The sequence below is a fragment of the Poeciliopsis prolifica genome, unplaced genomic scaffold (genome assembly GCF_027474105.1).
Source record: "Poeciliopsis prolifica strain line A6 unplaced genomic scaffold, Auburn_PproV2 SCAFFOLD051, whole genome shotgun sequence".
Taxonomy (NCBI): domain Eukaryota; kingdom Metazoa; phylum Chordata; class Actinopteri; order Cyprinodontiformes; family Poeciliidae; genus Poeciliopsis; species Poeciliopsis prolifica.
Window position 1 is genome coordinate 2,820,161 of NW_026562426.1, and position 25,218 is coordinate 2,845,378.

The following is a 25,218-nucleotide window of genomic DNA, read 5'->3' on the forward strand; positions in this document are numbered from 1 at the left end:
CTTCAGCATGCAGCCTTGTATTCAACGCAGTGCAGTATTCGAAGCATGTGAAAAATGTTATATGTTCTATATTTTTAACCCGATTGTTTTTAATTGTCTTTGTTTTTACTTCACTGTTCTCACTTGTTTTTATATACAAAACTGAAAGAGCCTTTCCTTCCTCGCTAGCTCAGGTTTCACATGCTGACGTTGCTTGCACTGGGTCTCAAAATATATTTTCTTAAAACATAAAATACATTTTATTCAGCAAACGCATCTGTTTTCTGAATTTAAACAGCAATAGTCCTTTTGTTATATCCACTCCAGCGGGTTATTGTTTTTTCACTAAATCTGTCAGCCATTGTCTTTCGCTCATCATCCAGCTGAGCGGCTTGACTTTGACAGGAGAGTCAGGACCTTCACAGTTAAAGTTATTACATTTGCCTGACCTCCCTCTGAAATCTGCCTTGCCATCAAAGCAAATGACTCGGGCCACAGACATTATTTTCCTGTTAAGATGGACGTTCATGAGAGCCAGGATGTGGCCCGGTGGTGAAGCACAACTCCGGCTCATTTCCCGCTCATGCAGGTTAACAAGCAGCGCTAACCTGGAGCTCTTCACCTCGGCTGCTTTGACAACTCACACAAAGAGTAAAATGTACTTCGTTTGGCTTTCAACAAAGAAAGCGATTTTTTTTTTTCAGTGACTCATTTTAAAACAAGAACTACGTCAGTGACTCCATGTCATACTGCAGTTTCAAGTTTTTCTATTCAGGCAGCACAGCGAAGCAGTGAAATCTGGAAATGAGTATGTAGCCGTTCCTTTTAAAGGAACGGGGTATTAAGTGTTTTCTAGGCACAGAGACATTTTATAACATAGTTAACTATGTTACCTTCAGTTTATATGGAAATGAAATATATATCAAAAGTAACTTGAAAAAAATTTGAATTTGATGCCTTAAAATGATCTTCTGTCTCTTTAAGAAGCTCCCACCCTGTCCGACAGTCACCATGCCGATGTTCCTCCATTGTACCAAAAATAGTTGATACGATCAGCTCAGCAGACGGTTAATCCCACCAGGCATTTGCTCATTTCTGCTGCCGCTAGTCTGGAGGAGCTGAGCGGGGCCGGCGGACGCTTCAAAGCTTTGGAGTTTGCTTTTGTGCATTGGGGTGCCGTCATGTTGGAACATGTGGGGTCCAACCCCAAACAGCACCGAGCACAAAGTTTGTTCTCTGCTGTATCAAACTTCACATTTGACAAAAAGCAGTCAGAGAAGATTTGTTCAGCTGAAAGCTGTCAAATTCGGACATCCACACTGAATTGTGAGACGGACAGTTGAAGCTACGCTCACTCTGCAACCTAAAGTCTTGCTGTCAACTGCATCTGATCCTTTCAGGACAGTCTGAACAGCACAGGTCGGAGTTATTTCAAATGCGACCCAAGCCACTCAGACTTGTGGTACTGAATCTGGTACGTATCTGATCTGTTTAAATGTGACCTGAGTCTATGTGACCCCGGTGGCATTCATCTCACCTGAATAAACGTCGCCATTCTGCGTCCTGAAATGTGCAAGTAGGAAGAAAAACAACCACCATGGCGGACCATAACGAGGATTAAGTAGTTAATGAGTTGGCTCTGGTTGGATAACAACTTAATCATGAGATATGCTCCACCGTTGGCATCCATGCGTACTTCCACAAACACCACCACAAGTAAAGGTACAATATATTAGAGCTCAGAACTGAAGTATGAGCAGTATTTATTTATTAATTTTATTTATTTGTTGTATCCTTGTCATGTATTTTCAGCTGTTTATTATGGGTAAACTTTGCACTGTAGGCTGTGGTATGTATCTTTTTCCATACAGTTTTTATAGACTTCACATCGTCAGTGAACGCTACCTGGCTCCTATAGAACTCGCAATGTATATGGTACGTTATGCAAAGTGTATTCTGCTACTGATGAATCTATCTTTTTGGTTGATTGGGTAAGTTGTGCTGCCTCCTACAGCATATAAACAGGGGGAGAGTGATACAGAAAAGGCTTATTTTAAATGCAAGCAAAGCTTTCTTCCCCTTGGTAAATCCACTAGTTAGCTTAGTGAGAGGATTAGGGAAGAAAAGTCTCTCAGTTGCCTCCGAAGCCCTTTGGGATTTATTGTTGAAGAAACTCTGCTTTCCCACTGCTTCCATCTGAATTCAGTTGAAATACTACACTACTGTTCTCCTTACCTGAATTGTTCTTTGTTTTTAGGTACTTCAGCAGTACTTATGATTAATTGTGACTGTTGTATTATTTTTGTTTGGTTTATTTCAGATGAAAATTTGTCTTCCCCTGTGCATTCGATATGGTTAATTAGCTTAAATGTGTTGCATCGTGGGCTACGCAGGAAGGTGCGAGGACAGAAATGCTATATTCTCCTAAATTCACTCAAAAGTTGTGAGCAAAATCGCCGGAAAAGAAAATGATTCAAAAATTGTCTTCGTTCTCCAGAATGGCGCCGCAAAATGGGCGCGCCCAAACGAGCAAATACTTTGAAATATTACAGAAAACAAGCTGTTTTAAAACCTAATGCAGTGCTGCAACAGAAAACCTAATAAAGTGTCAGAAATGGCTGGAGGAACCCCTGAGCTTGGAATGCTGAGCTCTCGGTGTGTTTTGATAAAAGACAATGTGTTTGGCTGTGGCTAGCGGTTCTCATTTTAGCACCTGTTTAAAAAAAACCCAACAACAACAAAAACACCCACACACACACACACACACACACACACACACACACACACACACACACACACACCACACACACACACACACACACACAGACACGTTTTTCTCCACAATCAGTCGTGAATCACAAGCTGACCTGACAAGATGAGAATCCGGCTGCAGTTTGAAGCCAGCGGCTATTTGAAATCCACTCTAATGAAAAAGACCTCTGGGATAAAAACCAATGGGTTGTAAAGACAACAAGAAAATTAATTGGATAAAAACAACAAAGCTTCAAACAGTCAGGATCTCCTGATTTCTGAGAGCAAAGTCCTCCCTGCTCTTTTTTGTACTTTGATTTCAAGGCAGCTCAGATGCAAACTGCTGGGTTAAAATCATCCTGTTGAAGCCGTTCATTCATCGGTTTATCGTTTTTATCAGCAGTTCTTTTAAACGCACAAAAGAAATTAGAGCAGTCCAAGCCAGTCTTTCAATATGAAACGACACATCTCTCCATCAATACGCAGGTTAACACTTTATGTGATACATTTTAAAATATAGTATTGAGGAGTTCATTTCACCGGCTCAATGATACGCTTAAACCATGTCAGTTTTATTGAAATGGTGCACGGAAACCTAACAAACGGTATTGCAGTATTGCATTAATATAAGACAATAATAATATTCTTTTTATTTAACCTGCGTTTGAGTAAAAGCAGGTCAATAATTGTGATTCTAATTCAATCATTTCTGTTTCTCAATTCTAAAATTCATACATTAAGCTAAGAAGACCATGCAAATATGTGTATTTTATGTAAATTATGTGAAAATTTTAACTTGGAACACATATAATCAATACTGCAAGCATGAGAGGCACCAACTTTCAGTAAGAGTTTGAGTTTCCTCTTCTCCACCTTGGATGCTATCAGGCTCTTATTGTTCCTATTAATTAAAGATGATTTGAATGCTTGGCAGTTTGAAGGAATTCACTATTAAAACTGGAGAAAAGTTTATACATGATTGAAGGATGTGTTTAAGAGGATCTATTTTCAGGAACTGGGCTTGTTGTGGCTGATCTGATTGACTGACTTTGCAGCCGCACGTCTTCTCCAGGGATTTGTTGAGGTTTTATCCTAACAACTCCACTTATCATAAAATCTTAATGTTAAAAGCAAGTGGAAAAATGCTCTGATCATATTAACGCGTGGAATTCTGCTTTCTATTTTTTACTTAATTTTTTTTTTTACCCATTTATTTATTCATGTACTGGAGGCAGCATGATGTGGGGTGTTTTTCATTCCCCACATCATTTCCAGTTTTTTTTCCATGTGTCCGCGGGACACAAATTCCCGTGAGGATACCACATGCTGCTTCCACCAGACTGACTGAAATTCTGACTTCAAGACTCTGAAGGAGTGCAGAGCTTGGTTAACAATGTTTTATGAACACCAAAAGACCCTTACACACATGCACACACACATAGAGAGGAAGATCAAAATGCCAAAATCTCCACAGGGACATATTGTCAACTTCCATTTTTTGGTCCCTTCTTATCTTCAAACATGGCCCTTTTAGTGTGGCAGGCAGCCTTAATTTTCTGCCGCTGAGCGACGATTGCTTTCTTAACACAATCAAAAGTCTGTGAGAGCACTACCTTTTTTTTCGGTAACGGTACAGCACAGAAGTCAGGCTAATACAAATGCTGCACTTACAAACCGCGCGCATCACTTGTAATACGCTTGTTTAGGACACAGAAACGGGTGATTTGTATCGGTCCCAACTGGTGACATGCGAGAAAAATTACTTATTTTTTGGGATTTACTTAATTATAGCAAGTGGTAGTTAAGTCGAGGCCACAAATGAAACAAATTTGCCACAAATTAATTTGTCTCTTATGTGGTGACATCGTAGGAAAAACATCAACCCTCAGCCACAAGTTGTCATAATTTAGTTCTCACGACGTAAAGAAGCCATTCCCATGAGACAGTGAGTCGTTCCCACGAACTGCACCAGTGTGGAGGCGCTAAACTACACGCATTGATCGCATTTTATCATATTTTCTCATTTATTGCTTTGCATCGACACACTCTTCAAACAAACAGTAGAGGAAATAGTTATATTAACAATAACAACAATACAGAGTTCAGACAACATTGATTGGGATTTATTATGACAGAGAGCAATTGAAATTCTCATCATTAGAAATGCATTTCCATAAATGATAAGTGATACGCTAAATGCCCATCCCTGCTACGTACTTAAGCTTGTACTGGGACCGGGTGTGGTGACGGTTGGTTGATGGTCACACGTATTTACTGTTTGTATGACATTTCTTAAAAACAGTCCAGGGTTTGGAAGACTATTTTGACTTGTTTTCTGTGTTTTTCTCTCCCCCTTTTTTTCATGCATTTCGTTTGGATCCCGAAGCTGAAGAGTATGCTGTGGAAGGTAAGACCGATGCTTTTCTCCTCAGGCAGTCTGATTGCACTCCCCACTGCTGTCATGGCTGCTGATGTTGGGTGCTTGTTAATAATCTCTGCAGAGGTGGCATTGCCAGTTTGGACTGCGGTTTGAAGTGACTTCCAGGGGGCCTAAATTCAAGTTTCTGAACGAGATAAAAGGGATACATTTGCAATCATATCAATCCCTTTTTATCTGGTGTTTTTTTTATATTATTATTATATGGTTCTTTATTTTTGACTTTTTAAATATTTTTTTTTCCAATTTATTTGTTTTTTTTTTTGGTTGTGATTTGTTTACAAAGATGCAAAACCGTAAATTGCACGCAGGTGTACTGACGTCAGCAGTGTTTCATCAAATATAACAAGAAAACTTGTGATTTAGAGATCAACTCTTTTTTTTTACTTTCCTTCCCTTATTCTCCTCCCCTCAGAGGTGAACAAATGCTTTTAGCTGGGGCCCCTGAGGGACACCCTAAGCCCTTAGGCCAGGCACTAAGCCTGAGCTGGATAGAGGAGAATTAATGGATAGATCAGTCTTCACTTGTATGTCTGCAGACACTTGCCTGTTTCACCTCTGCAGCTGAGGAGCCTCAACTGTTTAAGGCAATGCGGATGTTGGTTAAGGAGTGTCAGAGCTGGCGTCTCGCTGTGCTTGCATGGCTTGGCGCTTAAGAGGCGGCAGCTGACAAATGCCATCGAGTTTTGTCGCTAAATTATATTGACGTTTTGTTTTTGTTTTTAATCACGGTCAGGTAACTTTGCTTTAAACATAAAGATTTAATCTATGAGGAAGGTTAACAGTGTTAATGCTCCGGCAGCCTTCTTCCGATCCAGACTGCTGTTGGTTGTGATGCTACATACGGTTCAGTCTGCAGACGCAGGTTACGTAACTTAGTTTCATTTTTTCCTTCACATGTGCAGCTCACTTTACTTATAGGGAGTCTATCATTAGCTGCGTTTCCAGTACAAATGTACGCAAACCTTTGTCGATATTCTGCTGATGTTGAAAAACTATTTTGCAACCACTTTGTTTCCATAAAATAAGATTATAAATCAAAATCACACCTGACTAAGCCTGCCCACGCGAGAAGTCATTAAAGATCAAGGCAGCGACGGATATCAGCAGTTGCATCAGATATATTCATGATTCAACCATAACGCTAGCGCTTGTTATGAATCGTGACAAGTCCCGCCTACTTGGGAGCAGCTACGCATGCGGTGTTTTGGGGAAACTGTAGTCGGCCATTTTACAGAAGAGCTATGGATTCAACAAAATACTTTGATTGCTTCACGGATAAATATGCGGATAAACGTGTCGTACTAAGAGGGCTGCGCTCAGAATATCAGTAGTTTTATTTTGTAAGCACTGTTATTTTTTTCTCATTGCTTTCTGTTCTTTCTTTGGAAAGAAAAAGAAATAAAGAACTGAAACTCATAGCAGTAATTTAACTGGCTTGTAGCAGTGAGGTAGATGTTTTATGTCTGCAATGGGGTACTTAAAAAATGAGACGCTTCAATTTTCTGAACTGTCTCCAAGTGTTGGAATCCTGATGAGGTTTTGTGTTGGAAAAAGAGAGGAGAAGTTCAACATGGTGCAAGATCCTGCCAAATTTAAGACTACTGCGCAAACAGCAGTGCCTACTTCCTGTTAAACTCGAACCAATTAAAGATGCTCAAGATAGTAAAATAAATGGTGGTATGTCTATGCTTGGTGTCACACTAGATTACTCTATCAAAAGAACACATCAGTGCATCGGATTGCCTCTTGCATTGTATGCTAACCATTTTTTCATTTCTGTTTTCTTGTGACCAGCCTAGATATGCAATTTGTTACCCTATCGAAGGCTAACGCTAGCTTAGCTGTGCTAATAAACAGCAGAAGAAATGGGTAAACCAGTGAGTGACCCGTGTAGGTATGTTAGTTGTTAGCCTCTCCGATGCTAGCTGTAGCCTATTTGTGTTAATGAATGGCAGAGGAAGTGGGCAAACCAATGAATGACCAGCCTAGCCATGGTAGTTATTAGCCTGTTTAATGCTAACACAAGTAAATAGCTTCCTTCTCGTCTGGCTGCGCCAGCCGTTCAGTTGTCGGTGTCAGTTGCTCGGTTGCTGGTGTCTGCCTTGTCTTCGATCGGTCAGTTGTTGGCTTCAAAGTGAATACAGCCTCCGGCAAGAAGTACAGTAAGTCTTATTTTTGATTCTAAAACTGCCCCATAGTTGAAACAATCCCTTCCATCAAGCATAATGGGCAAGAATCATATCCCTGATTCCAAGGTCTCCCTGCCTGTTTTCCCTCAGATAGTATAAGTACACCATTTATTCCAGTGCATAGGTACAGTTTGGTCCATGACCATGAACATGGATAAGAGGAAAATAAAATTCTGGGTACACGATGGATTTAGTGACCAGCTGCTGTGTTTGAGTGAACAATGTCCTGAGCTGCCCGCACTGATCTTAATCAATCTGGTCAAGGCTAATGATCTTTCCTCTCCGAGCCATGCAGGGCTCCAACTTAATCTTCTCCTTCAGGGGAGAGAATAACTGATTTTTTCCGCAGAACAACCGACAGAGGCTGACGTCGCAGAGATACAGGATTATTTATTTAAGTGGAGCCTGTAGATTCAAGAGATTACTGTGGATCACCCAAACCAGATTATGAAATTTGTTCTTATTTTGGCAAGGATAAATAAAACAGGACAATAGGCAAAACTGTTCCTATTTAAGTCTACATGTTTGTGTGCATGTGTATAAAGAAGATATTAAATGTAGTGATTTCATGTAATCATATTAGTCTGGTAGTAACCTAGATTTTTTTTTCTATTACAACTAATACTCATGAAGCTTTATTTAAATGCTAAAAATGTTGGCGTATACTTCACAGCAGTTAGGAGAAGGAAATCAGTTTTTACTCCATAAACTGGTAAATTCAATTATTATTGTTGAAATAACACTTAAATGATATTAGAGAGTAAGCGACATTTCAATCCAAAAGGGAAAAAAACATGAGCTAATTCAGTCACTTAACAGAGCTAAAGAGTCCTGACTAAGTGTTCCTATGCCCAGTGAGTGGTTCAGCCTGCACACTTCTTTATAGATGGCAACTTTTATTTTGATGGTCCCTTCTTATGTGTAGGGTGAAGGTTAGGGTTAGGGTTGCTAAACAAGAACAGTGACATTAGTTATGAATCTTTTTGGAATTTTAGGTGGTTAACTTGTGGATGTTGTTTGTAGTTTTACTTCAGGAACCAAGTGTGTAATTTTTTTTATATATATATACACATTTACTTGCATAACCAGGCCTAACCTAGCTAAATATCTAGATAAAGAGAAAATACAATAAGAGTGATGTGTTTTTATATATTTTTTTCATTCAGTGATACGAGCCTCTCCATGTTTTCCTGAATTCCTGGGAGATTAGTTGTGTTCAAACAAAGCAATCAGTTTCAGGAAGATAAACGTTTTGAACGTAGCAAACCGAAAAGGCTGGATTACAGATACACGCGGTGACCTTGTTGAAAACGGAAAGCTGGACCAATGGGAGGGAGGATAAGATGGCGTCTCCTCTTGCCGCTCGCAAATTGCTCCTACTGTTCAGACCGTAGGGGGCTTCCTTTGTGTACCCTGCTTTTTGCCAGATGTTGGGTTGAGATTAAGCTCTCTCAGGTCCAACCATGCCAGATTCTCGTTCCAATGCTCACACAACTCCCTTTTTTTTTTCTTGCGTTTGTTTTTCTTTGTCACAACTCAAACTTGAGCAATCAAATGGGCAACTCTTTTCTTTTTTTTCTCTTTTGAGAAACTCTAGCTTTTTCAGTACCAGAACATGGGGTGGGTTGTATTATATCCTGCCTCGATGCACCATACGTATATCAGATCTCAGGAGATTTTGATATGTGAAAATAGAAATATATTCCTATTGTCAAGGACTTCTCCGGATGGTGAGAGAGAGACTGTAAGAAAATTTTGCAATACACAACGACTGACTAATGAAACTGTGGTTACCATCTTACTTTAGTTTTTATAGTTAAAGACCTGAAAGACTAATCGGTGGTGTTTCACATTCAATTTCTGAGCTTGTAAATTCTTGTTCTGATTTTAAAACACTAAAAAGTCCTTTTTTGATGCTTATGTTAACCTGTAGGCACAAAACTGAGGAGTTCTACAATAGGTATTAATGACTCTTGAGAACAATTGCTCAATGTCTAAAATATTTGGTCTGGTAAAACATGACTTGGATAATTCCACATCTAAAAAGTTAAAATGTTAGTCTTTGTGCTTTAAGCCAATGCATGGAAGTATGGTCGGAAGCAATCTGTAGTGAGTTGCTGTGTAAATGGGGACAATGGAGATGATGCTCAGCTGGTGAGGTCTGGGAAAAGTCCAACATGTGCCAAACAGAAAAGTGTAAAAAAAAAAAAAAAAAACCTAAAACAAAAACATAGAAGGCAGCTGGTGAGGGAGGAAACTTGTAAACATACAAACTCTGTGTTGGACGTTGATGTTTCTTCAAGTAATTACAATTCAATCTGGAGAGACTCACACAGAGAAGAGAATAGCAGTTAGAGATTTAATGATACAGAATCTTTGACGCTCGGCCCCGCTGAAGACTGTGAGTCGCGGATCACCGCGGGCAGGACATCAGCTCGGCCGAGCTCGACAGTCTTCCCGGGGCCGGACCGGTGGTGGAGGTGCAGAGAATCCTGGAAACATCCATCAGACGGAGGTGGAGAAGAGGGAGGAGGTGGGTTGTGCACGCGACGAGCGGGTTGGCCCTCTGGTAGCTTGGCTTTTGAAGACGGTCCTGGATGATGATAGGCCCAAAGCGGAGAGTTGCTCCAGCCCTGATTGGTTGAGGTAGGACGTGGCGATTGCGAGATGAATGTCAGCTGGATCGAGTCTCCCAGGTTGAATTTAAGCCTTCATTTCTCTTATGAGTTAATTTCTGTGAAAGAGTATTGCATGGAAGTTTGATATATGGATTTTAAGTAGAGCCATAGATTTTGAGAAGTGTAGTGCTGTTGATGAACATGGATTAAGCGGAGACTGTTTAAAATCTAGTCGTGTGTTCTGTCCGTGGTATTTGTTGAAGGTTTTTCATCTGAAAACATTGCCGATAAAACGACTTGAAAAATACCTTTCGCCTCCTGCCTGGAAATAAATGATTAAAGGAAGAAAGAAAGTTTGGTGATTGAGCGGAGTCCGGTTGATAGAACTCTTTTTTTTTTTTTTTTTCAGATGTCTGTCCCTTTCAAGTGCGGAAGCATGATGAAATAACCTGACAATATGTAAAATTATACTCTTTTTGGTGAAAACAACAGAAGGCCATTTCTCTGCTGTTTGTAGTATTAGGAACACCTTGGATAAAGGGAACTACTGTTTTCTCATCCAGGCTTTGACTCTAATGTAGACCAATGTGATGCTACATGACTCGAAACATATATGGACCAATGAAACATTTGCTCTTACCTACCAAAACGCATGAATTGGGCTACAAAATGTTCTTTAAAATTGTTCACATAAACACAATATTTTGTATTGTTGAACTTTGTGGTTCAATCTTGATGGATTTTTCTCTAAAATGCAATTCCAAGATATTAATGGGAAATTTGCCTACCTGCATATGTTTTTGTAGAGCACATGGAAAATATTTGACAATGGAGATTGGGAAGTTTCAATATGTAGGCATGTGCGACTGGACATGTTGTTGCTCTGCCAAGCGACCAAACTAGGAATGCCTTGATTTTCCTTGAACTGATTGGTTGCTGCTGATGTCTTAGCACTGGAGTAGTGCTAAGACAGCTATTGTAATGCATATTAAGGTATATTTGGTGTTTGAACTGTTAAAATAGGCATTTCTAAGTAAAGGGAAAGGGATTCCCAAGTATTCCATCCACGTTTGGTTGTGATCTTTCACCCTGGAGAAAACCAGAGGTCTACTTCATCGTAAAGTCTCGTTAACTAAAAATAGACTCACACCTTTGCTTACAGTATCAAATGATTTGCTCACTCAAACAAAATACTAGTTACAAAACTAACATTTGTAACTTAGCACTGAGATGTGTTTAAGACCATCCACAGAAACATGGAGGTTTGTTTGGTGAAGAAAATATCGTAATAAATAAGCAAATGCCTTCCTGTAAGCAATTGCAATTTATAATATTGCTGTCAACTGAAACCTATTCTTTCAACATTTTGAGTTGGTTGAGGTGACAAAAGTACTTCCAAAATGAGTCTCCCTCTATGGGAGACAACTTCATGGTCTGAATCCTACATGAGATTTTTTTTTCACTGTCCTCCAAAGTAAAGTTTTTCTGATTACTGTCCACACACAAGCTTATTAAATACAATTTAATGAAAGCTGATTATGGTGAAAAGAGAGTATCAAATGAATCATATTTTATGGTATAATTATTCACATTGTTATTAGAATGTGGAGCTTTTGACATTTAAATGCATATTCAAATGTGGCGTTTCTCTTCTAACATGAAAGTGAGTCTTATTATTTATTTTTTTTTGTCATTTTACTGACTCCAGTCAAAAATGCCATTATCCTGTTTTCTGCCTGTATTTGATCTCCACATCTGTCAGTCAGGTTTCATTCCTACTTTTGCGTTTCTCATCTCGCTGCAGTACGTTGGCCACATTTCCATCCTTTCCTTCCACGTGTTTCATCTGTTCCCGTTCCTTTGCTGCGAGTTGCGCTTTATGTCTGAGCTAAGAGGCGTATTGCAGAGTTTCTCGTGGGAGGCTTTTTTTTAATTTATGGCTGTGGAGTGGACAGCGTAATGAAGCTTTAATGAATTAGAGGGGAGCAGGGCTTTAGGGGCTGGTGCCTACCATGTGTATTTAACAGGATGACATGTCCTTTTATCATTTGTTTTCCCTGTGCTCTGATGCTGCTCAAATGCTAAACTATCAGAATATATGAAAAGGCAAACAAATATAAGACTTTACTCCTCAATACAATGCTGTTGAATGCTTTTACAGGCCCTCAAGATTTTACACAAAGGTTTTTAAATTAAAAAAAATATCAAAGAAGGTGATTAACCTGAAATAACTGTGCCATCAAAGTGAAACCAGGCCCAAAGGATGGGGATTATGAGGCCAGTGTAATAACAGCAGCACTTTAGGAATTCCTTCTGCCTTTGCATCCGTAGTCAGTTTCACTTTGTGTTGAAACACAGACACACTTGTCTTCAGGAAGTGTCCATATCTGGTACTTCTTTAGTTATGAGGGACAAATGCTATAATTGTTTTTTTTTTTTTTTAATCTTAATCCACACTCTGTAATGAAATTTAAAACAAAAATATACATATATACAGTCTATATATATAACTATATTTATATATATACTTAATACTGACATTATCATTGGATTGAAGCAACTAAGCCTGAGTTGTTATTGGTTGTATGTTAAATTAATATTTTCTCTGAAAGCTTAAATTTACAGGAAAAATCGTTTTTTGCTTTTGTCTTCTTTGTTTCTGTCAGTGCTCTTCGCTGAAATTTGACTTAATTTGGGGGTTTGTTTCTAAAGAGACTTGTCAAGATCTCTGAAGTTTAAGTCGTTGTTGAAGCTAATTAAGAGTCTTCTTGCTTCATAGTAAACACTCTGCTGCTCAGCATGGCTTCTTCAGAGATCATTTAGTATTTAGGAGAGAAAATTCCAGCTGTTTGTTTGCGGCTGTCTGTCGGTTGAGTCCTCATGCCCTCAGCGTCTCGACAGTTAAGATTATTTTTTTATTTTTTTTCGCAGATTGTTTTTTTATGTGTGTATGTATCTTCATTCTTTGGCCCAAAAAAAGAGGTGGTGATGTTTTATTTAACTATTCATTTGTTCATTTTATTTTTATTTTTATTATTAGCAAAACTGACTTGGGCCATTATTTCAGGATATTCAAATTTGTAGCAGGGCCTCTCCAAAAATGTTTCTATTATTATTTACAACTAGACGAAACATGCTTGCGTCGTTCAGAATACTGTAAACCTGAGTCTGTGTGAAAGATTTATCAGTTTAAAACTGTTTGTGTTTGTTCTTATTTTACAATCAAATTTTTTTTAAACATTAAAATTATTTTTTTTGTCGACGGATATTCAGCTTCATTAGAAATGGGGAGGGGGGGAAACTAATATTAAACATGTTCCATGTTAAACATGTTTTTTTTTTTTTACAAACATTTCTTTAAACCTTATTGTTGACCGGCGCTTTTCTGTTGCAAGCCAGTCGGGTTCACTCAATTCTACCCAAAGTTTATGTGCTGGTTCTTTTTTATTATATATCAATATAAAGTCTGTTTGTTTTGGACTCTTGTGCGCAGAGCCAGACGTGATAGAGTAACAAAATAGGAATCTAAAAACATAAATAGCTGATCTTTCCTTTGTACATCAGTATATACAGAAAACCCACTCCTTTTATTATTTATTAAGTTTTTTTCTGTGGAGTGTCGCCGCTCACGCTGTCAGTGTGCTCCAAGCGCTGTGATGAGTTGTTATCAGAAACACCATAAATTTGTTCAGCATCTGCCACAAAGCCTCGGCCCCTGCAGCTCTTATTTATTTATCTGTCACCAGAGAGGACCAGAGAGGAGGAGGTTTAATGCCACTCAGGCTCGGGTCGCTTTCCTTCTCGTCTTATCTGCTGAAAAGCGAGGAGGAGAGGGGAAAGGCGTCAGAAGGGGCTGGGGGGGAGAAAAAAAACTACCAAAAAGAGAAAAAACTGGGGTCAAAGAGCAAAGACGATGAGTGCAAAGAGGCAAAAGATGAAAACTAGCTGACGTGAATCACCGTCAGGAGGGGCGGAAAAAAGGGCTGAAGAGTTCAGACATGAAACGACCAGTGGAAGGAGACGTGGCCTAAATATTTCAGAAAGATTCATTGTTAATGACTGCTTAGTTTGGAGAAGGTTTCATTTTGTCAACTGAATTAGCCTCTCGCACAAATGCAGAAAGAAAGAAAATTAAATAAAAACAAACAAAAAAAACCCGAAATTGAGGTGAAATGTTTTGTAAAGGAAGCACATTTAGACCATGTGTCAAACTTCATTTAAAAACAACTATACTAACTGATTCTTCTTAACCTTACGTTGTGTTGCATTGATTTTGTATGTTTTCTGTATTAAGGTGGCTTGACATACTGAAGTGAAAGTTCTTTTGCAGGATGTTTGTGATTAAAGCATAATCCATTTTTGATTCATGGGCTTTCTTTTGTATTTTGTACTTTTATTTTGAATTTCCGTGATGTATGTCTGTTTTTTTATGTAGAATATTTATTTGTTTAAATAATGAAAAACAAATCTCAGATTGTGAGTCACATCAGCCAGTTTTCTTGCTGACATTATTTTACTAATCTATTCAAAATGATATATTTTTTTTAAGTGGGGGAATTAAGTGGAGTATCAGTTTCAGTGAAACAGATGGTCTTAAAATTTGGGTCTTCAAATCAAGAATACATTTTGCTTTTAAAAATCACTGAAAATAACTACCCTTATAATGACTTTACGGTTGGCAAATAATGAAATCGAAAAGCTCCAAACATGTCTTGAAAAGGCCCATGAAGGCAGTCTAGTCCAAGGCTGTTGACGCTCCTGGTTGAGTTCGCTAAAACGTCATCTCTAACGGCCAAAAACGGTTCGCATGACGTCTCCGTAACTGCACTGCAGAGAGATGTGCTCCTGAGCCACAGAGTCAGTAGATCTGTTTGTGCACATAAGCACAGACTGCTGGCAGAGAGCTTTAAGTGAGACCGAAGTTAATGGAAAAACCTGACATCTGGGTGAATCTGCAGATTTTTCCAGTTACAGCAGCAAACGATGCGATTTCATGAGCTAAAAGCAGAGAATTGCGTCCACCGGCCCCCCTGAGCAAATATGAGGGATTTGAACCTGATGGAGGCAGCGGCTCTATGTAATTTTACTCCAAAACCATAAAGTTTTGAGTCATGCCCCAATGTGTCCTGCAGACGAGCGTCTTTTCTTAACTAATTGTGAGAATTCACCATGTTCGTGTTACGGGTGCTAATTCTTGTCATAGAGTTTCTCTTGTGACACAACCAGGGACTCCACCCTCTAGCCAATCAGTAGCTGGCAGTCTTCTGACTTCATGTTTTCAGCCGGACTCGGTACATTAGGAGCCCTCGAAAAAAAGGGCTGTACTAGTGGGGAAATAGAGGGCGATGGTAGCTACTGTATGTGTATGAGAGTAAGGGACAGTATTATTGTGAATGGCATAAATTGATCTGTCAAACAGGGATGCTGATCAATGTGGGGACCAGCTTGTAGATAACAAAGTAGCTCAGCCTGCCCCCTTCGCCTTTAATTGAACAAGTGTTGTTGGCCCCATTCAAGCATAATCCAAGGAATTGAACGCTCAGTGTGATCAGTGAAGAAGAAACGCAGTTAAATGTAACGGCTGAGTTCACCTTTCATCTTAATGTCCAGTGCCATCAGTGGATTTTGACGCAGCTCATTCCTAAATGTGTAGTACCAGTTCAGAGAGAGTCTTCTCCCACATACTCTGCTTTGTGTTTCTCTGGGCAATCTCTCACAGGCAGTGAATGAAGCTTTTCTTTAATGCTCTCTATCTGCATGTCCTGTTCCTATCTCTGGCTCTCAGGAGCAGAGCTGGTTGGATTGTACAGTCAGCTGTTTAAAGTGAGTCCAGCAGCCGCCCACTCACTTGGAAGCAGATTTCTGCATCTGCGAGAGTCACAACCCTAAGCAGAACAAAGTCCCTGTTCGTTTGGATTCCTTGGAAGTGAAAATATAGCACAAGAGAAAGTGTGTCAAAGCACATTTATTAACGTCCTGTTAGACTAAAGCTGTAGCTGTGAACTTGTGTTAACTCTGTGCAGGCAAAATTTGCTAGAATTTGTTACCACAGTCAGAAACATCACAGAACAATTCAGCACCTGAAAGGGGGCAGAATTATGCAAAGAGGTTTGCATCATGTTATGAAGTTATTCCTTCATCAAAAACAGATGTGGAGTGTTGCCTTGTTTCTTTTGTCCATGTCTGAGAAATACTATAGCCCCATGCCAACCATTCAGCCGTTAGGAATGCCTGGTTGGACCTAGCTCCGCCTTCGAGGATGGAGCTCCTCCCCCATGCTGCAGTTTCCAAGTTTCTAGCTTCTGACTCCCCCACCCAGCTCCTTCAGATTAGCCTGCAGCAATTAGCAAACACCTGGTGGAACAATTCATCTGCTGAGCTCATGATAGGAGCTAATGAGATTGGTAGAAACATTGATAAATGCTTGATAGAGGAGCCATGTTTTTATGACTTTAGAAGCAGTTGGACTTTTTAAAGAGACAGAGGCCCAATTTCATTAAATTGCAAAGTAAAAATCATTTTAAGTCAAGTTTTATATGTACAGCATTTTTATACAAACTAAAAGTGACATAGTTACTTGACGGTGCTACAAAATGCTCTGGAAAATCTAGTACTGTCCCTTTAAGTGGGCGGTCCAGTTGAATAAAGAAGGTCAGACCTTCACTCCTGATCCAAAGGATACAGAGCAGATCCCATCTGGCCAATGACAACAACACTATTTACTTGAACTAAGTCGATGAAGAGAGCGTCTACCTGTCTTGTTTTTCTTCCTCTCCTTTCCATCAACCAGGGCCCCGACACACTATTCATAAAGTTGGCCAGAGGGTTGTCTGACCTTTTTGTTGAAATGTTAGGGCAAATTAGTTGTCAGAGCGGTGGGACGTGGCAGCCATGCCAAGACCCAGCAGTAGTCCCACACAGCTCCAACGGCCATCTTTCTTTTTCTTTTCTGTTTTTTTCCCCTTCATCTTTTGGGGATTTTGGGGGATTTCAGCACAATGTGCTTGCCCTTTTACAGTTAGTTATATAATGTTGGTCCCAACACAAAATACATTTTTCTTCTGTAGTAATGGATTGCTATGAGTGCAATGTAAAAGGTAAAAAAAAAAAAATCTGTGAAAGGGGGGGAGGAGGGGAATGCCTGAAAAAGCAAAATATGGATGAAAATGAAAAATAAAAAAAGAGACATTCGGTCTGTTTCTGATTATGTCCTCTCGAGTAAACTGTACTTCACTTTCAATCCAAACTCATTCTGAGCTTTTAAAATCTGTACAGAGTCGGTTAGTGGTTGCCTTAACTGGATCCATTTATCACAAAACCTTGATTTTTACCCTGAATGTGGGAAAAAAGCCTGAAAGGCAAGCAGCGCCCTTTAAAAGCAAACTGAACACTACGCCTGCTCACCCACCGGCCACCTCACTGTATACATATTCATTACCTTACATAATGGATTTATTTTTTTTAAAGTAAACACCACGGCATTCAGCGAGCGTTATTCATTCCTGCATGGTAATTACCTAATGGAGGCATTTTCAGGAGGACGTGTTACTGATGTTGCGCTTCTTTCTTTTTTTTCTTCTTTTCGCTGCAATGATTGAGAGTGAAATCAAACTCTTGTGTTCATCTCTGAACTCCAATTTCTGCTCTGACTAACAGATCTGTCCTCTATGTGAACTTGATCTTAACCAGGGGTTTGGTGCTGCGGCTGATCCCTGCTCTCCGTGGGTCTCTCCTTGCACTTCTGACCTTAGCCTGACATTGATCCTGCCTTTTGAACACAGAAATAAGATCAAATGGGAATTAGGAGGTTATTTTCTCTTGAAGTCTCTCTTTCTTATTTCTTTATTTATTTTTTGTCATTGTTTTTTTTTGTTGTTGTTTACTTTTTGGGTTTACATAGCATGCTAGAGCTAGCTGCATAGTTCCTAGCAAAAGCATCAATGTTTCTCAAACTATTTATTTATTTATTTTACATTTTTCTGCATAGTCAACATAAACCTGCTATGCAATTTACTGGGATGGTATGAAGTGGAAGGATTTCTTTGGTAGAGCTTATCTAAATTAGCCGAAGGAAAATGCAGCTTATGCAGCTGCAGAGCTGCTTGACATGCTACTGTTTGTTGAAGAGGTTGTGTTCTCTCCAGGGTGGCCCCAAAGTACACACCACGTCAACAAATCAATAAACACAACTACAATTTGAAAAACACAGCGCATTCAAAATCGGGAGAATACCTGGGACATCGATGCTTGCATTACACCACTTTTGGTTTTAGAAACAGAAGTTATTCTGGCTTCAACGCGTTTGTTGACACAGCCACTGCTATCCAAGAGCATTTGGAGACGGAACATACAGCTTTGTTTTGGGTTTCGACAGCAAATGCCTGAATAATTTCCAGTTGTAAAGTCAAAAGTGGTGTCTCACAATCAGCGATGTCTCAGGTTTCCCACTCAGATCTACATCTTCCATTTTTTGCTAATGTCATCGCTCTTAATTTGGAATTGCACTTCGTTAACATCATTGTGTTTTTCAATTCGTAGGTGTGTTTCGTGATTTGTTGCACTTGGGGGCCACTGTAGTGTTCAGCTGAAAGTCATTTCATCAATATTTCGAGAAACTATCAGGATCAATTTCAGTGTGGGAGGTATAAAAGGTATAAAAGGTGCGTGAACGTGTCTAAATCTGGGCTGGTATTTTGATCTGACTGTTTGGCTTCACTAATTGCGGCGCACGCTCAGTTTCAGCATATCAGCAGTCATAAAAGGTTGTAATCCTTTTGCAAAGTGGTGATCTGTTCAATTTCAGTAGAAGTGTCACTAGCGTATTGTGTATAGGGCAGCTGAACTGCATAACCAGTGCCATTGAATCCAATCTATTGCAGTAGATAGAGCAACAAATGAAGTGGCATCTGTCATTTGAGGTCAGTTTTCAGTCTTTATCAAAAAAAAAAAAAAATTCTTTGTCAAGTCTTCAGTGTCACAAGTTGTCAATATATTTATCACTAGCTGGTCGTGTGACCATGAGAAGTCCTCTTGAACGATACCCAGCAATGGAGCGTCGCTGTCGAACATCGCTCCTCTACGCCGGTGTTTACATAATGACCACGTTGTTACCTATCACGTTCAAATGCCCTTGCTGTTTACCAAAGGCCATGATTAAGCACTATGATGGAAACTATCAACATCCATTTCATCCATATTTGATGAGCGAATGCCTCCCTCCCATTACACACAACAGGGGGAAGCTGTAATCAGCATCCAAACACACTGTGAATAATTATTCACCCAGATAATGGCTGTGTTTATGCAAGGACGCAGAAAAGGTTGCTTTTCATTTCTGTTTAGTATTTTCTTTCCCCCACTTCTATGCTAAAGAGAACTCTGATTAGGCAACAATGTGGCTGATTTCTGTTTGTCTACATGCCTTTTGTGTTCCCTCATCCGTAAGCTAATGTTATTAGCCCACCGAAACGCCCATCTCCCATCAGGGGTAGCAGAACCAGAGCAAACTGGTTCTACTACCAGTTCACTGTCATGAATCCCAGAATATTGATTGTCGTTTCATAATCCTAATAATATGAGATTTTAACTTATTGTCTCACGTGGACTGAGCAGAAGGAGGTTTGACGACGCTGTTGAGCTGCGTTGCGTTCGGTTGCTGAGCCGTCCTGTAAGCCGCAGATATGGGCGAGCTGGACCCGGTTCCAGCTGTGTGTCACCGCATTAAACTGACTGCAGAGCTACAAATGAGGTCAGCACAGAGGTCTGCTGCGTTAAGGGCAGAGGAATGATCTTTTTCTTGTTGACTCCACCTATTGCAAATTCCATGTAAAGATTGATTTACATGAGACACTGAGACCCATTATAAAATGTAACTTCAGCACAGGGTCACACTGACTCTAACATTTGCTGAGTTGTCATCTCATTCGATGACTTCACACTTTCTTTTTTCTTTTTTTTTTTTTTTTTTTTTTTGTCCTTTGTAATCCTGTAAATGAGCTTTTACAACAAAACCTGTCCAAACAAAGATTGTGTTGTTTGTTCATGGAGTTGTTTACTCAGCAGTTAATTCATTTTGGATTAAATTCTGCCCTGTGTACACATTATGTTAACTTTCATATCGCATGTGTATAGTTGATCCCAATAAGGTAACAAGCCAGTCAGCGGTAGAACTGCATGTGCATACCAATTCCAGCAGAAATATCATTCATGTGATATATTTAGACAATCATTTTATAAAGCCTTTCAGATTTTACAAAGGAGGAAGTGCATACGACCGTACCGTCCAATCAGCAACCTGCTGCAGTTCGTGTCTCAGCTTATCTCTTTTGCACACAGCCAGCATGTTGATGAAAGACAGCAGTGAAGGTTTAAAATTCAAGTGTTTTTGTCCCAAAAAAATCAAATTTTTCACATCTCTAATGACTGAAAGAAACATTTTTAGTCAGATTTATTTAAGGAGTTTGTTTGATTATTATTTCAGGGTGTCAGGACTCAAAAACATGCAACTTTGCAAATCTTTAAAAACTAGAAATACGGTAAGGTCAGTGTGTTTATGGCCTCCAAGTGGAGGCAAAAACCTTCACATTGCTACACAGCCTTCATTAGTAGCAAAGGGACATAATGCAGGACCAGTCAAACCCCTTTTTGTCTGTCAGCCATTTGAAACATACATGACATCTTGCACAGTTTTGTTGTTGTCCATTCCTGCTGTTTCCCATAATTCCAGAGTTGTGGAATCAAACAGCAACCACCTAGTAGTTTAAACTGATGTTTTTTCCCAATTAGCCTCACAGTGTACAGTCAACACGCTCTAAAGCAGTGGTCTCCAACCCCTCTCTTACGACATCATGGTTATCTTAAGAGTCCAACAAGGAAGCTTCTCACTCATAAACATCCAGTCATTAAACATGAAACAGAATGGATTTGAAGGTTGAAAAAAAAGAAAACCTTTTGAAAACGTAAAAGAAACAAAATAAAGATTTGTGTCGTTATTAGGTAATTAAGTTTATCTGCCTAGTAATTTATGTTGACGTTCTTTCTTATCCTTAATGTTTTGAGGGAGAACTAATAAAGTAGCTCTTCACTCATTACACAAACAGATTAGGAGGGATTAGATTTCTACAGAAATAAAATCCACAACATACCAAGCTCTAAGCAATTGTTGCAGCCTTATAGGCTACATGTCCTTGTTTCCTGAGAGTTAAGCTATTATTCCAGCCGATCCACATTGATCCCTGTTCCCTGTAGCATCGATCCTACTTTTAAACAGAACAGAAAGGTCTCTTTTGTACACCACTTAAAAAGGTGGGCCATTTTGTTGTCACTGCACTCTGTGTCTTTCCATCCTGCTACACTCAAAGTAAATCTTCCCAGCGCAGAATGAAAGGGCCACAGTGCCGACGGTTTCATTTTTCTGCTCCTCTTTACATTTTTTTTTCTGTGTTTTTATCTTTTTATTTTGTACAGACAGGATCAGATCAGAACTTGACGGGTCTCTAGTGTTAAAAAAAGTGTATTAAAAATGGTAAACTGAAATTAAAAGCCCCATACATATTCTTTCCTTGCTCTTCTCAGCCTCATGTAAACAGCATTTTTTTTTTTTTTTTTGTACCAGGTTCTGAAAACACACAGAGAAATTGCCTGGTCACCGGAAACCTCCAATTATCAATCAGCAACCGTGAAGAGTGACAGGTGGTCAGATAATCAAAAATCCAATATTTTTCTGATCAGTGAATGCTCCTTAGTAAGTGCTGCCAGGTTGAGCTCATTAAACCCTTCAGAGTGGAGGAGACTGTCACAGTCAGCTTTTTTTCAGTAGCAAAACAAAATCAGAGCAAGCACAGAGATAAAAGTCTTGATCAACCAACCCACCAATATGGGTTTTTCTGTTGCTTAGAGTATTTAAATTATGTTAATGTTCTATTTATTACATTATGCCTCTCTCTGTCTCTCCACAGTTTCTTGATCTGTGTTCAGAATTTAGTTTTTCACACAAAACCCAACTGCAGCAATGGAGGCATTTAAAGAGCAACCAAAGCACAAGTCAGTGCTTTGCACATAAACTCTATAAACTGGGCCTTAACGATGCACTCGTTATGTTTTCTGTACAAACTGACATCCATCCATCCATTTTCTGACGGGGTCGGGAGGTGCTGGTGCCTCTCCAGCTGTGTTCCGGGCGAGAGGTGAGAAACACCCTGGACAGGTCGCCAGTCTGTCGCAGGGCAACTCAGACACACTCACACCTAGGGAGAATTTGGGAAGGCCAATCAACCTGACAGTCATGTTTTTGGACTGTGGGAGGAAGCCGGAGAACCCGGAGAGAACCCGCGCACGCACAGGGAGAACATGCAAACTCTGTGCAGAAAGACCCCGGGCCGGGAATCGAACCCAGGACCTTCTTGCTGCAAGGCAACAGCACTACCCACTGCGCCACTGTGCAGCCCACAAACTGACATTTTTAATGTTAATTTGTTTAGCTCTGCCATATTTGACCTTGATTAAATGTTCCTACTGGTTACACACGTACAGCTTAGTTAATGAAATACTTTCACTTCCTTAAAATTCTGCTTTTTGGAAAAAAAATATGTGAATGTGGAAAGGATAATGAGACGTTGTGCCAAAGTGCTTTGCTATATTAATCAAGAGAAGCTGCATTTCCATCAGAAATATGCGGAAAAGTTTGTCAGTATTCTATTAAAGTCGAAAAAAAAACAACACATTTTTCCAATTGCAGTGTTTCAATTAAACAAGAAACGCAACTAAAATCACCCGGGAATAGCTTGTTTCCACCAGTGGCAACATCCTGTTGTTGATCATGTGATACAAAATATGTTTCTGTTGAATTTCTGTGAAATAAACACTTTTTCTAAATACAGCCAAAAGAAAAAACACCCTAGAGACAAATAAAAAGAAATAAAGGTTTTGATTTTTTCAAAACTGGTATGTTTCCAATAAGCTAATTAATTTTTCAAAATGTGCAGATGCGTAATTGTCCAGTCAGTGGACACGCACTTAGCAGGTGACTGAGTGTGATATGCAGTGTAAGAAATTGCATCATGTTTGCTGATCAGGCAAGTAGAAGCAGCTTTTTTCCCCATTAGATGTAGCCGATTTTTGTTATTATTTGATTTTTTTTTAGACCCTGAAGAACTTTCTGCTCCACATTCAGTCAGGTGTCTACTCCACCCATCTGCAAACAGCAACCCCCGAGTGGATCACGCAGGGCGCGAGGCTGACGTCAGAGAGGAGGGAGAGGCGGGCCGGGGGGAGCCGTTTGAAGACCAAAACATTTCAAGATGAGCGGGGAGACGCCACGACACGAGAAGTCGCAGCTCGGCTTCCCCGCTTATTCAGTCAGAAATCTGCATGGCGCCGGCCGTCGGTGTTTCTAATACAAAGAGACAACTCTCAAATGTCGGTGCTGAGACACTCTGCCTCCTGCTTCTCACTGTGCTTTCCGTTCCATCCTTGCACTGCGCCTTTTGTCTTACTGCATCTCCCCCTTCTGTTTGTGTCTGCCGTCGTACAGGTGACATCACACAACTAATGCATTTTTCATGACGATTCTTTGCCCCTGAGCAAATAATAGATGCTATAAAAAGCTTAAATATGTTCCTGCTCATCTCAGATTCCTGCACACACCTCACTCCCTCTTTTTTTTTCCCCTCCTCCACTATTTCATCATACCTGTTTGCCTCAGAAGCTGTAAGAGCCCTATAGAAGACATGCATAAAAACAGTTGTGAGAGCGTGCCAGTTGCTAATGCAAACCTGAGCAATAGTTTGTTGGCTCTTTTTTTATTGTCAATGTGCTTGTACAGTTCAAATTCCCTTCGTTAGTTCTTTTTTTTAAAACGTTTCCCTCCTGTTTCAGAAATAATATTTTATGTATTTCCATGATGTTTAAGAAAATGCTCGTCATCCCTGCCCAACTAAATCTCTCTAATTATATCTCTCCCCTGAGAAGTTAACCTTTAACCAACTTCCCCATCCAACTTCTGCTGATTCCTCAGGATCTGTAGGAAATCTATTTATCTGGTTTATGTAAGAAGATTTGTCTGATGGCCCATTCCTCTTCCAAATCCATCAAACTGAGAAGCTCTGTGGTCAACTAGGGTTCACACACCTCACCCATTTCCATCCGTTTTCCCTCCATTTTGCACCTTGGTCTTGACTCTGAACCAGGCATCGTTGTGACTCAGATGGGGCCCCGGGCCCCTATGAGTATCAGGTTGCCGATACTAACCTGGGAATTAAGTATCAGCAACCTTTACAAACCTCCTAGTCCACAGGTATCAAACTCCAGTCCTCAAGGGCCGCTGTCCTGCAGTTTTTAGATGTGCCACAGGTGCAAAAACTGGAATGAAATGGTTTAATCACGTCCTCCTGGTGATGATAAGTTCTCCAGAGCCTTAATGACCTAATTATTCTGTTCAGGTGTGGTGCAGCAGAGGCACATCTAGAAGTTTCAGGACACCAGGCCTTGAGGACTGCAGTTTGACACCCCTGTGCTAGACCTTTCCAAACTGTGCTCCGAGAACTTAAGCACAGAGAACTACTCTAGCAGTATACTTTCATTTATTAAACAGTTGGTTTACTACCATTGAATTTGACTCCCTTTATGTCACCTTAACAGACCAGCTACTCACAAGATTTAAAGACATCCTTTGTTCCTTCAATACGCACAAAACTTGTGGGGCCAAAAGGCATTTTCTTACAACGCTCTTCATGTTTGAAGCAAGTTACATTTGGACCGGAAGCCGAGCAGCTTAACTGAACCAAAGGGTCTGAAACATCCATGCTATGGTCTGTGGACAAAGCATTACTGGATGCTTGTCTGTGTGCTTTACTGAGTTGGCTGATCACTGTTAGATGTTGGGTTTCTGTGCAAAAAATATATGTATATATTAATGGGCAGTTTTTCTTATAAACTCTACATTTCAGCACAACTTTCACGGTGAAATTAGTGTGAGAAATGTTAGAGCATTACTTTCTAAGTGTCTGTCCATTTCGTTTTATTCACAATGCCTAACATGAAGCTAATGGACACTAATGCAGCGGCTAGAGCAAATCTTACAATCCATGAGCGCCTAATCACCCTGTTCTTTTCAGATCAAATACATTTCTGGCCAGTGCCTATGTAGACCTCGGGCTTAATTACCTCTAATACATCCCTATGTGATGTTGTACCTTTGTGGTGTACCTGTTGAAACCCTCTCAGGCTGAAGTCAATCATACGT

The 25,218-nt window shown here is 39.9% G+C and overlaps 1 protein-coding gene across 6 annotated transcripts in view; it reads left to right on the forward strand.

The window, feature by feature from the left end:
• Positions 1-25,218, forward strand: part of nrxn2b (neurexin 2b) — a 686,688-nt gene that overhangs the window by 105,635 nt on the left and 555,835 nt on the right. For all 6 annotated transcript variants that reach the window (XM_055058558.1, XM_055058564.1, XM_055058563.1 and 3 more), the window contains exon 3: positions 5,117-5,137. In XM_055058558.1, the coding sequence (XP_054914533.1) occupies positions 5,117-5,137 (21 nt within the window). The remainder of the gene's footprint in view (positions 1-5,116; positions 5,138-25,218) is intronic.